Below are 17,244 nucleotides of genomic sequence, written 5' to 3'. Positions count from 1 at the left end.
CCACTCACCAGGCTCCGCAGCCCTCCCTGCAGAGGAGCTCAATGTGAGATAACGTGGGAAAAAAAACCCAAAAACATTGTATCATCAGCTTTAGCTCCCCTTCCGTCTTTTAGTCTCCACCCTGCAAGCTGCTGAGTTTAAAAGTGACGGGGCAGAGGCTGCTTTCTTCTGTGAAATTTCCCTTGGAGGTTTGTCCTGTGGGCTTCATTGGACCAAGAAGGTTCCATCAGAGTGGCAGAACTGGGGTTCCCAATTCCTGCCAGTAGTGCTGATAGGCTCATGCTTTTGCCAGAGAGTTTTGTCAAACTTGCAGCTTTTGGCTAAGGAATATTGTTTTATATTCCTCATAATAATATTTATTTATTTATTTATAATTTAAATTATATTATTTATATATAATGTAATTTATTATAATAATCCTCATAATAATTGTATTTCATTTTCTAAAGCCACAGAACTTACTAAACAATGTTCCAGAAGTATATTTTTTGCTCCAGGTGCATACAGACACACCAACATGCAGATAATGAGCAGTGGTTTGAGAGAGTGCCTTGTCACATAAAAAAAACAAATATTGTGTGCTCAGACATACACAGTGTACTTAATCACCTTCACAACTAAGGGCTGCTTTTTCCTCTTCTTCATCAAGGAAACATGAGCTGGGCAGGGAGGAAAAGAGGAAAGCCCAACAGAGGAGGAGGGCGAGGGAGAGGAGGCGGTGGAAGACGAGGAGGCAGCAGTGGCAGTTCAAACAAGTCTCAACTTGGTGGAAATAGGAAATGTTCAACCAAAATCTGGGATGATGGAGATGATTTTTGTCTCTTTGAGGAACCAAGGCTAGAATCCAGGTATTTCTGTTAATTTGGGGAGGATTGGCTTAGAGATGTCTGGGATACTTGGCGATTGTTTGGCATACTTTGGGCCATTTGGGATACTTTTTTGGATGTTGTCATACACAGACTTTTGGGGCTGGTTTTTGGACGTGCTTGAATATAGAGAAGAGTGAAAGGGTGATGAAAGTGTTTCAGTATGAAGCAGTTTTTACGTGTATTTTTTGATTCATGTTTTATAAATTTGATACCCAGGAAAGTGTTTTATTTTTTAAAGATTGGAGCCTCTGATTTTCTTCTTTGGTCATAAAGTAATTTCAGGACACTTTTGGTCAGAACACACTAATAAACACAGGATATTAACGTTGGTGTATTACAAAACAGAAGCTGGCCATGTAAAATCAGTGTTTTAGAATTAGTTTAGTTTCCTGTGTGTGTTCTGATCCATCTAGCTTAGAAATATGTGGTTGTATTGCAGTCTGAGAACAGCTTTACCTAGCAAAGTGTCCAGTAAATAATTTTGGATGTGACATAAGGTACAATACATATATGCACATGTGTGTGCAGATAAAGACAAATCCTGGTGACGCATGAGTGAATCCAGATGAATAATCCTTAGGTGATAGATTTCTCTTATTTTGATTTTCCTGTTTTGAATTACAAGTTGGGCCCTAACATCCCAATTCAGTCATGAACGTTTGAGCCAGGCAAATAACACGTGGTGATGTCCTATTTTAATTTTCAGATCAAGTGCCCCTGCTGGAAGAGGAGGGCAAATGAAGCAGAGACCTGAAGCAAGAATGCCTCTGCAGACCATACACATGACATCAGAGAACCAGAGAAGAGTGAAAGAACTTCTTCAAGAGCTGCAAGGACAGGAGCTGGCTCCTGAATCGGAGTTAGTTTAAATGGAGGCACTGCTTCCAGCTTTTCTACATGAACATGCTTTAGCAGGCATACTGTTAGAAATGGAAACAGTATATTTTCCCTTAACTTTTAATTATATCTCAAATCCTGTGGTTTTTACTCTGCCTTGTTCTTCCACATTATTAACTCTGGTGAAGGGGTAGCCAAGTTTTTCATTTAAATGAAGGATTTAAAACTGCAGAGGCAGAGTTTTAAGTCTACTCAACAGTTTAATTTTGTTTCATTTTAACTTGATAACTCTTTTTATCAGTGTAGCTGGAGAAGATGAAGATGAGCCTGATTACCTCGATGATGAACAGTGCTGGTCAACAGAACAGGAAGCTTCTGATGTAATGCCCAAGTTGTCTGCTGAGCCAGCCAAGCACAGAATTGTGGACAGTGAAGTGTCTTCATTTGCTGTGCACAAACTCTCCAGGTGATGCTTTTTAGTGAATAGTTTGTATCATGAAGAGGTAGATCACTGGTCTCAGTACTCTGTAAGCCCTCCTTGTAAGTGTTCTTCATCCATTTTGCTCAGACGTGGATATTTATTCAATACTTTTGCTTTGTTTGGGAGCATTTTATGTGTGACAGCTTTTTCTGAAGAGTTTTATTTCTGTAGTTGGGTGGCAAAATCTAACCGTGAAACTATTAAGTGCTACATTCTGAGGTGTGAGGCAGTGCCTTGCATGCTCCCTTACTGTGAGCCTAATCAAGCAGATCTGGGGTTATTTTGCTTCATACAAGCCTCTCACTCACCTGTTGCCCTATTTTCTCTGTTTTGGTGCAGGTATGGTTTTGACTGTGAGCGTTGTAGGGCAGTGCTGAGATCCTGCAATGGTAATATTGGGGCATCGCTGGAGTATTTGCTATCGCAGTGCTTCTCTGAAAGGTATGGAGAGAAGATGCAGGTTTCTGCAGCAGCTGCTGAAGCCAGTCAAGAGGAATGTTTAGAGCAGAGACAAGAGGAAGCTTTTGCCCTCCGGTCAATTTATGGAGAAAAATTTGTAGAAAGGATTAAAAATCGTGTTTGGACTTTGAATTTGGAGTTGGACTACCTAGCCCACAGGCTCAGGAAATCTAAACAAAACAGTACAAGGGGCGCAGCAAAAGAGACTTCCAAGGAAATATGTAAGTTTTACTGCCAAGGAGGCTGCAGGTTTGGTTCAAAATGCAGATTTAGACATGAATTCCCTCCAAACCATCCACTAAACACATCCAAGAACTCTGTAGACGATGCTCATCTCAGACATAATGATGGTCCCATATATGAACTTGAAGTAAGATTTCCTGATGAGAACAAGTATCCTCTTCAGGCACCTCTTGTTGCATTTTACTCCACTGACGAGAATCTGCCTCTTGCTTGTCGTTTGCACATTGCTGAATTCCTCTTTGGAAAAGCCTTGGCAGCTGCAGAGTCTCATGAGCCAATGGTGTACACCTTGGTGACTTGCTTAGAAGATGAACAAGAGATCAGGGAGTTACTGAACAATACTCAGCACAAGTTCAGTGTTCCTCCCGTGTCCCTGCTGGCATCACCTCCTCTAAAGTCACAGACAGAGCGTGCACCTGCTTCAAATCAACAAGCTGAAGGTACACCAAATCTCCTTTGTGGTTTCTGGGCTAAGAACAGTCAGAAAGATTTAAAAGGAAAAAAAAAAAAAAAAGAGACTAGGCAGGGCCCTCAGTTCAGCCATCTGTTCCAAATCTATTTCTGGAGATTAGAGTCATGTGGTGAGTCAGATCCGTGATCTGTCTGTGCCTCAGGAAGTTCCTTCTGTAAACAAGCTGCAGCAGAGAGGTTTTGTGCTGGCCAGGACTCAGTTCAAGGAGCACAGAGTTTGGTTTGGCTGAGTGAGTGGTGCCCATTGCCACACAATCCATGGAAAGCACCGAGAGGTGTGAGCTCACCAGAATGGACCAGAGAAGTGTGCATGGAAGGGAACAGGGAAGGTTGTTTGCAAGCTTTGCTGCATCTGTTACTCATCAGTTCAGAAACCTCTTCTGTTAGATTACTTAAAATTACCAGCAACTCCTCAAAGTTAACTTACAAAGGTGGATTTGAGGCTGAGCCAATGTGGCAGGTGGTTGTAGAATGTTGTTCAAGGCATAATCCTTTTCTATTTATGCTGGTGCAAGCAGGTTGATTTCACAGAGGGAGAGTTGAGGCTTTGTCACTTATGGCAGAGGGACTTTAGAGCTCTCAATTCCAAAGCTACCTTTATCTAAGGCGACCTTTGTTCAAGACAGTTTTCAAGAGCACTTAAATAGTGACAAACTGTTTTTGCTTCAGTAAGACAAAGTATTCCGTGTTTTTTAACACCTCTGCAGAAAGACAGCTATGTTCCAAGAGGAGATTCCTAAAATTTTTCTTTAGTTAGAAAATATTCCTTATGCTATAAAACACCTTTTTTGGTAAAAAGGGCTGGCTGAGAGTCTGAGCAAGTTCTGCTTCCATTGATAGGCAAGGGGAATGAAGTACCTGGTCCAGTTTCAGCTTTGGTTTAAAAGTACTTGGCAGTGGTTTAACAGTTAATTAATTAAAACGACACTAACATATAAGCTGGTGCTATCATCGAAGCATTTTGTGGTGCACAGAAGTGGTTGTGTATTGGAGAGGTGAGCTGAGGCACATGGAAAACGTTCAGGAAAGCAAACCACTTAACCATCCTGGCTCCCTGTGTGGCCACCCTGCCCCTGGTGGGATGGGGCTGGAGAAGCTGTGGGCGATTGGGTGAGGTGAGAGGAGGTTTGCTGGTGGTGTTGAACTAAATGCATGTCAGAAACAGTCCTGCAGACCCTCAGGCCCAGTGTAACAAGGCTCTTTGTTTGGAATGCTGCTGGAACATGTCTCTCTTTCCTGGATTGCCTGTTCCTTAGTAATAACAATACTTAAACTGTATACTCTCTGTCTCAAGCCTCAACAGTGTCAGATCCTCAGGAAGAAGAGGTGGTGGCAGAAGAGGAGGAGGAGGAGGAAGAAGAGCCTGGAGAAGTTGTTGTGGAGAATGAGAGTTATGTGAACTTGAAGAAGAAGCTTTCCAAAAGATATGATGTGCAGGCAAAGTCTCTGTATAACGAAAATGTTAAAATCTGCGCGCGGTTTCAGCAGAAGAAGGTACAGTGTGCAGAACATAGTTTTGTTGCTTACTTTAGAGAAATAAATACTTAAGAGACAAGCTGTTGTTTCAGATGGTTCTATTCTGTCCTAGTGACGTTCTTACTGCTGTGCTGTCTGTTTTTGTCCACCAGTCTTCCAGGCACTTTCAGTCCATGCTGTATGAACGACAGAAGCTCCCTGCATGGCAAGAGAGAGAAAACATTCTGGGTTTGCTTGAGAGTCACCAAGTTCTTGTTGTGAGTGGCATGACAGGGTAAGAGTGTGCTTGTACCTGCAGACTTTATGTACCAAAGTATACACAGAATAACATGAAATATGATCCATGTTCTGGAAAGGTTGGGGTGGTGGCTCATCTGTGACCAGTGTGACCAGTGACAGCAGTCCTAGGTGAGCTTCATGTGAAGGATCACACTAATGAAACAAAGCAGATTTCCAGTGGAATGCAGTCAGTTTATGTGGGTGGAAGGTGTTGGACTTGTGGGGTTTGTAACTAATTCCTGATTATGTTGTCCAGATGTGGGAAAACCACTCAGATTCCTCAGTTTATCTTGGATGCTTCATTGGAAGGCTCTCCAGGCAGAGTTGCAAACATCATCTGCACTCAGCCTCGCAGGATCTCTGCCATTTCTGTGGCTGAACGTGTAGCCAAGGAAAGAGCAGAAAGGATTGGACTCACTGTTGGATATCAGATCCGTCTGGAAAGTGTAAAGGTACGTATGCTTTGCTTGCTGCTTTTCATTTATTCCTGTTAAAATGTGCTTGGTGCTTCTCTAGGGTACAGAATCTCTGCCCTATACCAGCCATGCAGGGAGATAAACAAGTTTATATCATCTGTATTGTATAAAATCTGAAACATCCTCTGTATTTTACTTGGATCTCAAGTTGCACAGTTCACTTTGCAGAATGAGAGTGCGGTGCTGTGTCTTGCTTTCTGTTGAGCGAGGTGAAGGAGTTTGATACTGTCCTGGTTTGAAAGACAGGTGTTTGCTAAGGAAAGCAGAAGCTTCCCTTTGGACTGAAAAAAAAAAGTGATTCTTCCGATTATTATAATTTTGGAATTAAGAGAGCTCTCAGGCAAAGATATGGGGGTAGGAATAACAGTTCTTTACTAGTATACCTAACATGACAAACAAGAGCAACAACAGCTATGAAATTACCCACAAACAGAACAGTAACTCAGTCCCAGTGTTTTTTGGCTGCAGGCACCTTTTCCCTGAGCTGCAGTTCCCGGTGCTGGGGGCGGGCGGGTCCCGCAGAGCCACAGGAGGGCTGGGGGTGATGGCAGCGCTGTCCCAGGGGGAGAGAGAGATGGAGAGAGAGCTCTCCACTCACGGTGTGGGTCCCGATGATCAGCAGAGTGCTGGATGGTGGTAGTTCACAGCGAGAAGACAGCAGGGCAGGGTCCGATGGTGGTTTCCCAACGCTGGGATGGGACACAGGCAGCGATCGTCCTTCTCGTCCGAACTCCGCGGGGGAAATGGGCCGAGACCCAGCCTTCCGCTTCCTCTTCTGGCTGTTTGAATCTCACGGGGCTTCCCTCTTCCCTCTTCCCTTCCGTCCCCTCCCCCTTGTCACCAGGGCCCAGTCAACAGGTATCTTAGCATGACAATGGGGAAAATTCCACAGAGGGAAAAGGGAAAGAACCAACCCCCAACAGATACTGTGAGTTATACTGCTATCCTTTGGAAGGCTACTGGCTGTTCTTCTGCCTGTTGCCATTCCTGTGTGTCTCCCAAGCGGAGACTGAAGGGTACAGCTACAGCCAGACAGAAACTGCTGTGTTGGAAGTGAAGTTCTGTCTGTGTTGCAGCTGATTGCTTTGTCCAAGAAGTATGCTAAAAAAAGAGACTCACCAAATCTTTCTAGGAACAGAGATCTGAATTGTTTGTCAGAAAACAATATCCACAGGATAAGCAGTTCAGATACATAGCAATTCTCCTTGGTAAGAATCAGGTGTTATCAGTGTTAGTCAAGAAATTAAAATCCATCTCCAGCAGGGCTTGCTTGTTCCCTCTCTGTCAAACCTGGCGCTGAGCTGAAACCAAATGCTTTACCGCAGCAGATATTCTCTTTGCACTGTGTTAATTTGCCCAGCGTCAACTGAATGCTTTGTCTTACCCTTCAAGTCCTCAGCTACCAGGCTTTTGTACTGCACGACTGGTGTGCTGTTGAGAAGGCTGGAAGGAGATCTCACTTTGCAGGGAGTCACTCATGTTATTGTTGATGAAGTTCACGAAAGAACAGAAGAAAGGTAAATAATCTCTTATCCTGTAAGCAAAATGAGGAAACGTAGTCAGAAGGATAAAGGTGGCTAAGGTGCACGTAGCTGATCCTGTGGCAGTAATATGGGATGGTGGAAGGAGTCTGGGTTTAGGTTCTTGTCTTTGGGCAGTAGGAAATTGTGCTGCAACAGCTTGTGAGAAAGCACATCTCTTATAAGTCACTGTGCCTCCAATGTGCCCTCACATTGCAGCAGTCTTGCCAAGAGGTTTTGAATGGGGCTGGAGGGTTAAGTAACTTTTTAACCAGACCTGTCTGTTTCTGACAGTTTTCTTATTTCAACTTTTATCACATACCATAATTCTTCACATACCTTTTGGGGAATTTTTTCTCAAAACATGGGCTTCAACAGAGCAAGGGACAAATGCTCACATTTCCTTCCAGTCTGTAGATTTTACTAGAAAGTCTCATCCTATCCTGCTCTAGCCTCCTGCAGTTTTACCCTGCTTACCTGCTGATCACATGCAAAAGATAATGTCTGTCAGTATCTCTCTAAACTATGTGGCAAGCATCCTTTTCATTGTTTTCCTTGTCAAAACACTGCAGTGCAGTGGGTTTCTAGGAGGCTTTGTCTCTTACCCTGTATTCTGCAGCTCAGGTAGTATTTTAGCCACTTAAAAGGGCTTGTGTCTCTCAAGGATTTCCTCTTCCTTCTTATTTAAAATCACTTCAAGCCAGTCTTCTAGTCATAGTCACAAAAGGTATAAATACATAGGGAAGAATACAAGGAGCAGGGAAGAGTGGGTAAGTTTGAGTAACTCTTCCAGTGAAGAAGAGGGAAAAGGACTCATCTGTTTCTTGGAGTTAATTTCTTATCTAATGTTCTTGTGTTGTCATTAATATAAGTAATTTATAAAACTTTTTGTTGTTTAAATGGTTTTGCTAAGTAACCCTGACAACTCCAGTAAAGAACAACCAGAAAAAGAGTGAGATTTGCAGATTGCCTTTCACGAGGCCATTCCAACAAGCTCATGCTTCTGTGATGGTGTTGCTGTGCTGTTGGAAAACACCAGGAAGGTGGGCAGAAGGAGGTGAACAATAGTCTGAAATTTGACTCTGAAGACATTAAAATGTTCTTTTGCCTGTTTATTTCAGTGACTTCCTGCTGCTGGTTTTGAAGGATATAATGGTCCAGAGGCCAGACCTGCGCATTATACTGATGAGTGCCACCCTGAATGCTGAGCTTTTCTCTCAGTACTTCCACTCCTGTCCAGTCATTAACATACCAGGTGATAACCATTCAATTCTAGTATCAGTCGTTGTTTGGGAGATTTGTTTTCACTATTTCTTCTTGCCAAGTGTTCCTCAATTCAAGATGAGGGTGTATGCAAGAAATAGGATGCTGAAGACTTGGAGGGAGAGACTGATGAGATTTAGGAGAGAAAGGATTTGGAAATGTTGACATTTTTGTGCTGTCTATATACCAGCAGAATTTCTCTCCTCAGAAGACAATCATTATATGGTGTGGGCATTGCATGGTTCCCTGGGTCAGTTTCAGCACAGCTTATGACTCTTCTGTATCCTTGTGAGAAAAGGAGCAGTGAGAGCATCCAGCTGGATGTGTACACATTTAGCCAAATGTGCTTTTAAATTCCTGAATTGTGAGGTGGAGCAGGAGAGGAACACGGGTGTGTTCCCTTAAGTGTATCAACCCTTCTCTGCCTGTGTGAGTGCATTGTGCATGTTACCATGAAATCCTAGATTGGTTTGGGATGGAAGGGACCTTAGAGGTGATCTAGTTTCACCCCCTGCCATGGGCAGGGATGCCTTTTCACTAGACCAGGTTGCTCAAAGCCCCATCCAACCTGGCCTTGACCACTCCTTGCTTGGAAGACACCCACTGTTTATCCTAGTCAGAAATTGCATTGAAGAGTGCAGTGTAGATGAGAGCTGTGAAGCCAGTATATGTCATAATAACCTATAGAAAATTACAGTAATCTTTGGTCTTTTTCCTCTTTTCTCCATACTGTTCTGGCACGTGTAGATAAATTTATTGTCATGTTTCCTTTCAGGTCGAACATTTCCTGTGGACCAGTTTTTTCTGGAAGATGTGATTGCAATGACAAGGTGTGAAATTTGCACATTTTCAGATGCATTTGAGTGGTGAGGTTGAGGTTGCAGTTTTGACTTTGAGACTGCAGTAATTCTGTGCATTTATTTAAAAAGTAAATCCTCTCAGATCTCTCCCATCACCTGCACTCTTGGAGCTCCAGTAAAGCACCTTGTCCTTCATTTTATCTATGGTTAATACAAAGGTCCTCTCAGACTTAAAAGAAATATTTTGGATACTCTGTCTCTGTAGTTAATTATTGGAATGAGACTGTTGGGCTTCTTTCCACACCACCAAATGTTCTTCTACTGTCCAGGTATGTTTTAGAGGTCAGCAGTCCCTACAGGAGGAAGGTAAAGCAAGAACAGAACGAGAGAAAAAAAAGAACTGCGTTTGAAGAAGTGGAGGAAGACCTGAGGCGTGCTGGCCTTCTGGAAACCACTGACACTGTGGTCAGGGATTCAGACCCAGACCAGAAATTAACTCTGAAGCAGCTCCTAATACGATATAAAGGTGAGCTCCTTCTTAAATGTAATAAATTTGCACACAGACAACGTGGGATATTAGCACGGTAAGCTGAATGCTTACCTATAATTCAGAGCTTTGCTCTTGTGAAGTTCTAGATGAGAAACTTAGTGCCAGTTCAAAAAAAAAAAAAAGAACCCTTTGTTCTCTTATACTACAGCAAACATCTTGGCTGAAACTAGTTCTTAGCATCTGAAAATGGACAGTTTTCAGCTGCTCTCTCTTTCCATCCCTTTTCAGCTGCCTTGTTAGTTCCACTTTGCTCTCTGTATCTGTTCTTGCTGAAGCAGCTTTGCTTGAGGCAAAGCATGGATCTGCCCTCTTCAGATGTAAGCTAGGGTGCTTTTTAAACAGAGCTGTAACTGCATCCATGCATCCACAGATGTTTTTTACATGGCATGGATTTACTGCATGTTTTGTTTCTTTTTTTTTTTTTCCCAGGGGTTAGCAAGGCAGTGTTGAAAACAATGTCTGTCATGGACTTGGACAAAGTTAATCTGGAATTAATTGAAGCCTTGCTGGAATGGATAGTTGCTGGCAGACATTCATACCCCCCAGGTAATTTCATTGTCTTTGGAAGATAAAGGAAGGAAGATTCTTGGGAGCTTCTTGGGCAGCCCAGTGCTGATGATTTGCATGCAGAATTTCTGTAGCTACTGACTGTTTTTGAAAAAAAAAAAAAAAAAAAAATTCTAGTTGAGTTACAAAGCTTGTGATGTACATGGGAGGGGGAAGGTGAGAAAATTGTATGTTCTGAAAAGTCTTTTGTGAAGGACTGTTGCAGCCTGCGTGCTTTTTTGGGTACAATAATTGCACGTTAATAAAATACCGTGCTGTCCTTTTTGTTGAGTGATTTTTAATTTTTTTAAATCTGCATTTATAGGTGCGGTGTTGATATTTTTGCCTGGCCTAGCAGAAATCAAGATGCTTTATGAGCAGCTTCAGACTAATGCTCTTTTTAATAACAGGCACAGCAAGAGGTAAGCCAGAAAAGCTCCAATACAGTTGGTCTTTACCCATAAATGAAGAGTCATTTCCTGCACAAAACCTGCCTTTATGCAGGGATAAATAAGCTTTATTAAATGTGTGAGCTGACTCCAGTCGGGGTAATTCCTTTGCTCCTTTCTTGTTGGCTTGCTCCTTTTGTTTTTCTCCTCTGCTCAGGAAGGTCAGTTGTTGAAGTTCTCAGAGACCCTAGAAAGGAGTGGTTTCTATTCTGTGCTGTGCAAGATCCAGGCTGCTGAAATCTCAGCCCTTGATTTGTATCAGAATGTTTTCTGAGTTACATTTAGTTGTGGTTGTGTTTGGCCTTGGATGGTTACAAAAAGTGACTCTCTGGACAGTGTCTAATGAGGCAAAATGTGTGCAGGCAGGCTGTTCCCAAGAAGGAGAAGGCTGGAGATGCCCTGAGCATGTTGTCCTGTTGTCCTTGCAGGTGTGTGGTTTATCCACTTCATTCCTCACTGTCCAGTGAAGAGCAGCAGTCTGTGTTCCTCAGGCCTCCTGCAGGAGTTACCAAAATTATCATCTCTACCAACATTGCAGAGACATCTGTCACCATCGATGATGTTGTCTACGTGATTGACTCTGGAAAAATGAAAGAGAAAAGGTACTGGCATTCATTCCTCGGGGTTTTGTGTACTGTTTTGAGCCTTGAGTTTTCCAAAGGCCTGTGAAAAACTGGAAGGAGACTTGGTCTGTAGGAAGCTGCTGTGAGGTGGAGAAAGCCAGTCTAAATTCTGATCCAAGTGCAGGGGTGGGAATTGTATCCAATGCACTTGTAAACAATTCAGAGGTTGGCAGCATCTGCCTGCTCAACCTCCAGCCTGTTCTCTCTGCGCTCCTTACAAGGGCAGGTGATAGGACAAGGGATAAAATGGCTTCAGTCTGAAAGAGGGCAGGTTTAGATTGGATATTAGGAAGAATTTCTTTACTGTGGTGAGGCACTGGCACAGATTTTCCAGAGAAGCTGTGGCTGCCCCATCCCTGAAAGGGTTTAAGGCCAGGCTGGACAGGGCTCTGAGAGGAATCTTGAGAAGACAAAGGACTCTTCACAATTCAATGTGAATCAATCAAAAGCTGTTTATTGTGCTTCTAAACATTGTTTATATTTACTTCTGTTTTACTTTGAATTACATAGTCACGCATTATTTGACTGGTACCTCTATATTGTCCACGAGGCAAGCACAAGTCTTTTTCTTCATCCAATTGGTTGATACTGTAAATGTCATTTTACTTGGGTTGCCACCCCTTTGTCAGCAGCTTTCTGGTTCTTCTTGCAACATCAGCCTTTTTTACCCACAGAGATGACCTTATTCAGAAGGTTTCGGCTGGTTCATTTAGTACATGTCCATTTTCCTGTAAATATGATCCTACAGAACCTGTCCCTGCATGTGGCAGGGGGTAGTTGGAATGGGATGATCTTTAAGATCCCTTCCAAGCCAAACCATTCTGTGGCTCTGTGAATACAGGCCTGTCTCTTGCTCTCCTCTAGATACGACCCAGGCAAAGGAATGGAAAGTCTGGAGGACACCTTTGTGTCCAAGGCCAATGCTCTGCAGAGGAAAGGGCGGGCAGGACGTGTGGCCTCAGGCGTCTGCTTCCATCTCTTCAGCAGCCACCACTACAACCATCAGCTTGTAAAACAGCAGCTGCCAGAAATACAGAGAGTGCCCTTGGAGCAGCTTTGTCTAAGGTGAGATGTTGCGTTTCTTGAAGAAGCCAGCGTGCAGAATGTCCTTCCTGTGCTGCAGGGAGCAGCTGCCACAACCCACACCTAGCACCATCATCATGTGAACGTTAAAGGAAGAGGCCCTCCTATTCCTGCTGCGTGCTGTGCACCCCTTTGCACTCAAAGGAAACAAAGCAGCACAAATTACAGTTCTGCAGTAAAAACTTTATTTCAAACCTTAGTGTGCTAAATGGAAATCTGTTCTTACAGACTCGCTACTCCACATTGCTCCCTGACTTCAGCTTTGTGTTACACGCCCTCTTCTAGGGAGTGTGCTCTTGAAACCATGTTTTCTGTTGGCTTTTTTCGTTCTGTTTTTACAAAAGCTTGCTATTTTTATGCTGTGTGTGGAGCTAAGCTTCGTTTTTTCTTTCTTTGTTTTTTAACTTTCCCTCCCCTACTCTTAAGAATCAAGATCCTGGAGATGTTTTCTGAGCAGAGTCTTCACTCTGTCTTATCACGACTGATCGAGCCTCCTAGGACAGAGTCTTTGCAGGCATCAAAGGTGCGGCTGCGGGACCTGGGGGCGTTAACTCCTGATGAAAAGCTCACCCCTTTGGGATACCACTTGGCTTCGCTGCCTGTGGATGTCAGGATTGGCAAACTCATGCTGTTTGGCACCATCTTCCGCTGCCTGGATCCTGCACTGACCATAGCAGCCAGCTTGGCCTTTAAGTCACCTTTTGTAAGTATTCTTAACCCAAGGCCTGTGTTTTTTTGTGCAGCAGCAAAATGCTGTTGTGACTTGCAGCACACTACACTTGAGTATTTTAATTATTTTTTTAACCTGCGTTGTTTATGCGTTAATGCAGTCCTTGTTAAAATAGTCCAGTTGTAAGCAGAAGTTCAAAACCATGTGGTAGCAGCAAGAGTGATATTTGTATACAGTAGAAACAGTGGATATTATTTTCGGTTTGTAGCTAGGAAGTGCACACATTTTGTCAGAATCTGGTGTGAAAATTACTGGTAGTATAAATTGTGTAACAGTTACAATGATGGAGCTGACATGTCTGAGCTGTGAATGCAGAGATCAGTTTGGACCTCAGTTTGTGTCTTCACTGTCACTTGGGCTTTTTGAATCAGATGCTCTTCTGAATGCCTCATATTTTCTGTTATCCAGAGGGAAAATTTGCATTCTGACCTGTGAGCTGCTGTGAAAATACCAAAGAGAATGTAGCATGTAGCTCTAGAATGGCTTGTCTAAGTGGTGAGGGGAAGAACACACTAACCTGTTACTGCCTGTCTAGGTGTCACCATGGGATAAAAGGGAAGAAGCAAACAAAAAGAAGCTGGAGTTTGCAGTAGGAAACAGTGACTACCTGGCTCTTCTCCAGGCCTATAAGGTGAGTTAAAACGCAGTGGCCTCTCTTGGGGTTTTGTGATGTGTTTGAAATTCAAGCAGAAAAGTTTTATTAAAAGCTTCCTCCCATCCTCTCAATCAGGGATGGCGCTTAAGTATGAAAGAGGGCTCTCAAGCAAGCTACAACTACTGCAGGGAGAACTTTCTGTCAGGAAGAGTTCTTCAGGTGAGTCAGTGTTTGTGGCCTGGCACAGGGACTGGCAGAATCCCAGTGCCAGAAACAAGCCACTGGGGCAGACTCTTCCTGTTGGGCATGGCAGTGGTCACAGCACACTCTCTCTGTTGTAGGAAATTGCCAGTCTGAAGAGGCAGTTTGCAGAGCTGCTTTCTGACATTGGCTTTGTGAAGGAGGGACTGAGAGCCAGGGATATTGAGAAGAAGTGGTCCCAAGGAGGTGATGGTGTGTTGGATGCCACAGGGGAGGAGGTAATTCACAGCATTTCATCAGTGCTTCAAAATGCTGCTGCAGTTTTTCATGTGAGCAGCCTTCAGAAAGGCTGGGGGCAGAGATGTCCTGAGGTTACATGATGATCAGGGTTCGGTACTTGTAGGATCTTCTGTGCTTTGGGACAACTTGTGCTTGCTTTCTCTGGTGCAAGACATTTTGTAGCCAGGTGTCGGAGAACAATTCAGCTGGGCACCAGGAAAGTGGTGGCCAATTTGTTCCATTGATAGTGGGGGGAAACACAGCCCAGGTCCAGCCTGAGACCGCAGGAGCAATGACTTGTACTCCTCTACCAAGCACAAGAGTGCAGCTATAAAGGTGAACCGGTTTCAGGAATTCAGTCATTCCTGGAGCAGGGCTTTACCTTTACACTCCGAACTGTAGCATCCCTAACGGTCCCCTCTTGATTTCACAGGCAAATTCAAATGCAGAGAACATCAAGCTGATCTCAGCTGTGTTGTGTGCTGCACTGTATCCCAATGTAGTCCAGGTAAAATAATGCTTTTTCATTTTTCCTTTTTCTGTCTAGCATATTCAAACAGCCCGCTTTCATTTGGGCTCAGTGTGGCAGCCTTGAGCCTGGCTTAGGTGGCCAAAGTTTGCTGCTTGTGGTGTCAGAGACTGGAGCAGAGCCCCAGTTCGTAATTGCTTGAGACTGCTGCTGTTCCTACGGGCTGATGGCAGTGTCACACAGAAGCCAGCTGCAAATGTTAAGAAGACACTTAAAATTTCACCTTTTTAGAAGGCTGGGGTTACAAAGGAAGTCGGGGTTAGATAGTACCTGGAATGTAATACCTGTCTCCAGTGACTTGACATGTTTCTACTACAGAATTTGTTTCTGAAAAACTTAAAAAGATTTTCTGGTGCAGAAAGATTTTTATAACCTGTTTTTTTACCATACAGGTGAAAAAGCCAGAGGGTAAATACCAAAAGACCAGTACAGGAGCAGTCAAAATGCAACCAAAAGCAGAAGAGCTGAAGTTTGTTACTAAAAATGATGGTTATGTTCATATTCACCCTTCATCTGTGAATTACCAGGTCAAGATGCGTGCTCTTTTTTTTTATAAAAGAAATCACCGTTGCTTGAGTATTTAAAATTACAGTGAGGCTCCCTGTTGATGTGTTAAATAACAAAATCTTAGTGATGGAACAATCCGGTGCTAGGATTGTAAATCTGTGGTGCATTCCTGAGTTAGGAGTGTCCTCTTGGGCACAGAGTTAAATTCCAAACAGTTGTTGGCAGCTCTTACGGGTCAGGGTGGGTCTGTTAGCGCTGCACTTTTAGACACATTCGCTGCTCTCTGCAGCCGTAGAAGAGGCAGAGGAGGCCTGCGTGGCAGAGGCAGGAGGAGCAGTGTCGCTCTGACCAGGCTGTTGTGTCCCTGTCCCAGACCAGGCACTTTGAGAGCCCGTACCTGGTGTACCACGAGAAGATGAAGACGAGCCGTGTGTTCATCCGGGATTGCAGCATGGTGTCCGTGTACCCGCTGGTGCTGCTCGGGGGCGGCCAGGTGCACATCCAGCTGCTCAAGGGGGACTTTGTCATTTCCCTGGATGACGGCTGGATACGCTTCGTGGCTGCTTCTCACCAGGTGAGGAGGAGGAGGGGCCGTGCTGGGAGAGCTGCAGAGCTGAGCTGGAGATGAGCCTGACCTTGCCTCTGTGTTTCCCAATGCGTATTAGGTGGCTGAGCTGGTGAAGGAGCTGCGCTGCGAGCTGGACCAGCTGCTGCAGGATAAAATCAAGAATCCCAGCATGGATTTGTGCGTGTGCCCCCGTGGCTCTCGGATCATTGGGATGATCGTCAAGCTTGTGACCACACAGTGACATCAGAAGAGCTTTCTGTAAAGAATCACCCATGGCCACTGTCTGAGGACAGACCAAGTAACATCAGTGTCCCGATGTATTTATTGGTTCAAAACATGGCACTGACCTCTGGAAGACTGGCAACTGTACTGTTGAGTTTTGGGGTTTTTTTTAAATTGGGTTTGCTTGCTCGTTGAAATTAAGGTGGCTTACAGTAGACTCTGGGAACTGGGAAAATGGCAACAACTCTTCCAGAAGGAGTAGAAACTTCAGTGTTTTTTTATGGGGCTGCAGCCTGGCAGTCATGGTTTCTGGTCACACAAACACCAGGTAGCCAGCTGTTTCTTGTAATAGTCAGGGCTGGAGGCATCATGTGACATGGGGAGCTGCTCCCAAATTGGTTTAAACTCACTTCCGTATTTTGACCAAGATTTTAACTGAGGCAGTTTTGGCAGACCAGGAATCTTCTGTTTATGGTTCAACCCAAAGCCCTTGTGCAAGTGACCAAGAGGTTAATTTTGATTTATGTGAAGAGGTTCTGAAATTCAGATGATGTCCTCTGGTGAGGAGATATACCGGACCAGTCAGTGTGATGTTGGATCAATGCAGGTTGCTCTGGTGACAAGGTGAAACTCCAGGACAGTGTGGGCATTCTCCCTGAAAGAGAGGCTGTTCCAGCCCTTCCTGCAGTGGGAAGAAGTGAAACAGCTAAGATTGGACTGCTGTAGTGCATTAAATGTGTTCTGGTATGGGGTAGTCCTCCTGCCACCCTGCACAGCTGGAACTAAGTCCCACTTTTTGGTAGCTTTGAGCCAAACTCCAGCTCTGGGGACTGGGCTGCTCCAGTGTGGTAAAATGCTGTAGCAATAATGAACTATTATTTCCTCCCTTTGGCCTTGTTTAATTGCAGTGCTGAGCATTGCTGCAGCCAAGCTGCTCCAATACCAAGTGCCTGAAGGGGCAGGACTGGGCTGTCACCTTTCACAGTAAAAGCAGAGGGAGCACTGCCTCCAGCACCAGTCTGATCTACCCCCTTCAGCCTGAGTGGAGGCAGGGAAGGACGTTGTTTGGAGCACAGATTTTTTTTTTTTTTTTTTTAAATACAAATGAATGGTTTGTGGCAGTTTCATACCGACACATCCCCCTGGGGAGAAGAGGACAGGAGTACCAAGACCAACACCCCTGTGCAG

The 17,244-nt window shown here is 44.2% G+C and overlaps 1 protein-coding gene across 1 annotated transcript; it reads left to right on the top strand.

Moving 5' to 3' along the window:
- Nucleotides 1–424: 424 nt before the first annotated feature.
- Nucleotides 425–17,207, top strand: DHX57 (DExH-box helicase 57). Its single transcript, XM_062490700.1, has 23 exons — nt 425–848; nt 1,576–1,728; nt 2,008–2,172; nt 2,527–3,329; nt 4,655–4,854; nt 4,989–5,110; nt 5,372–5,567; nt 6,984–7,108; nt 8,233–8,366; nt 9,150–9,204; nt 9,504–9,700; nt 10,154–10,270; nt 10,596–10,692; nt 11,148–11,321; nt 12,207–12,407; nt 12,852–13,128; nt 13,691–13,786; nt 13,886–13,969; nt 14,092–14,229; nt 14,664–14,738; nt 15,152–15,286; nt 15,640–15,840; nt 15,932–17,207. Exons 1-23 carry the CDS (start codon nt 655–657, stop codon nt 16,073–16,075), a joined length of 4,083 nt encoding a protein of 1,360 aa, XP_062346684.1. The 5' UTR covers nt 425–654; the 3' UTR covers nt 16,076–17,207.
- The last annotated feature ends 37 nt before the right edge of the window (nt 17,208–17,244 follow it).

Source organism: Cinclus cinclus, chromosome 3 (genome assembly GCF_963662255.1).
Source record: "Cinclus cinclus chromosome 3, bCinCin1.1, whole genome shotgun sequence".
NCBI classification, from domain to species: Eukaryota; Metazoa; Chordata; class Aves; order Passeriformes; family Cinclidae; genus Cinclus; species Cinclus cinclus.
This window is presented reverse-complemented; position numbering and strand designations above follow the sequence as displayed.

Excerpts from the sequence above, each read along its gene's own strand:
- DHX57 (XM_062490700.1), top strand. The coding sequence starts at position 655 with ATGAGCTGGGCAGGGAGGAAAAGAGGAAAGCCCAACAGAGGAGGAGGG. Across the intron at positions 1,729-2,007 it reads GAGCTGGCTCCTGAATCGGA|TGTAGCTGGAGAAGATGAAG; the intron begins GTTAGTTTAAAT and ends TCTTTTTATCAG. Across the intron at positions 11,322-12,206 it reads GGAAAAATGAAAGAGAAAAG|ATACGACCCAGGCAAAGGAA; the intron begins GTACTGGCATTC and ends GCTCTCCTCTAG.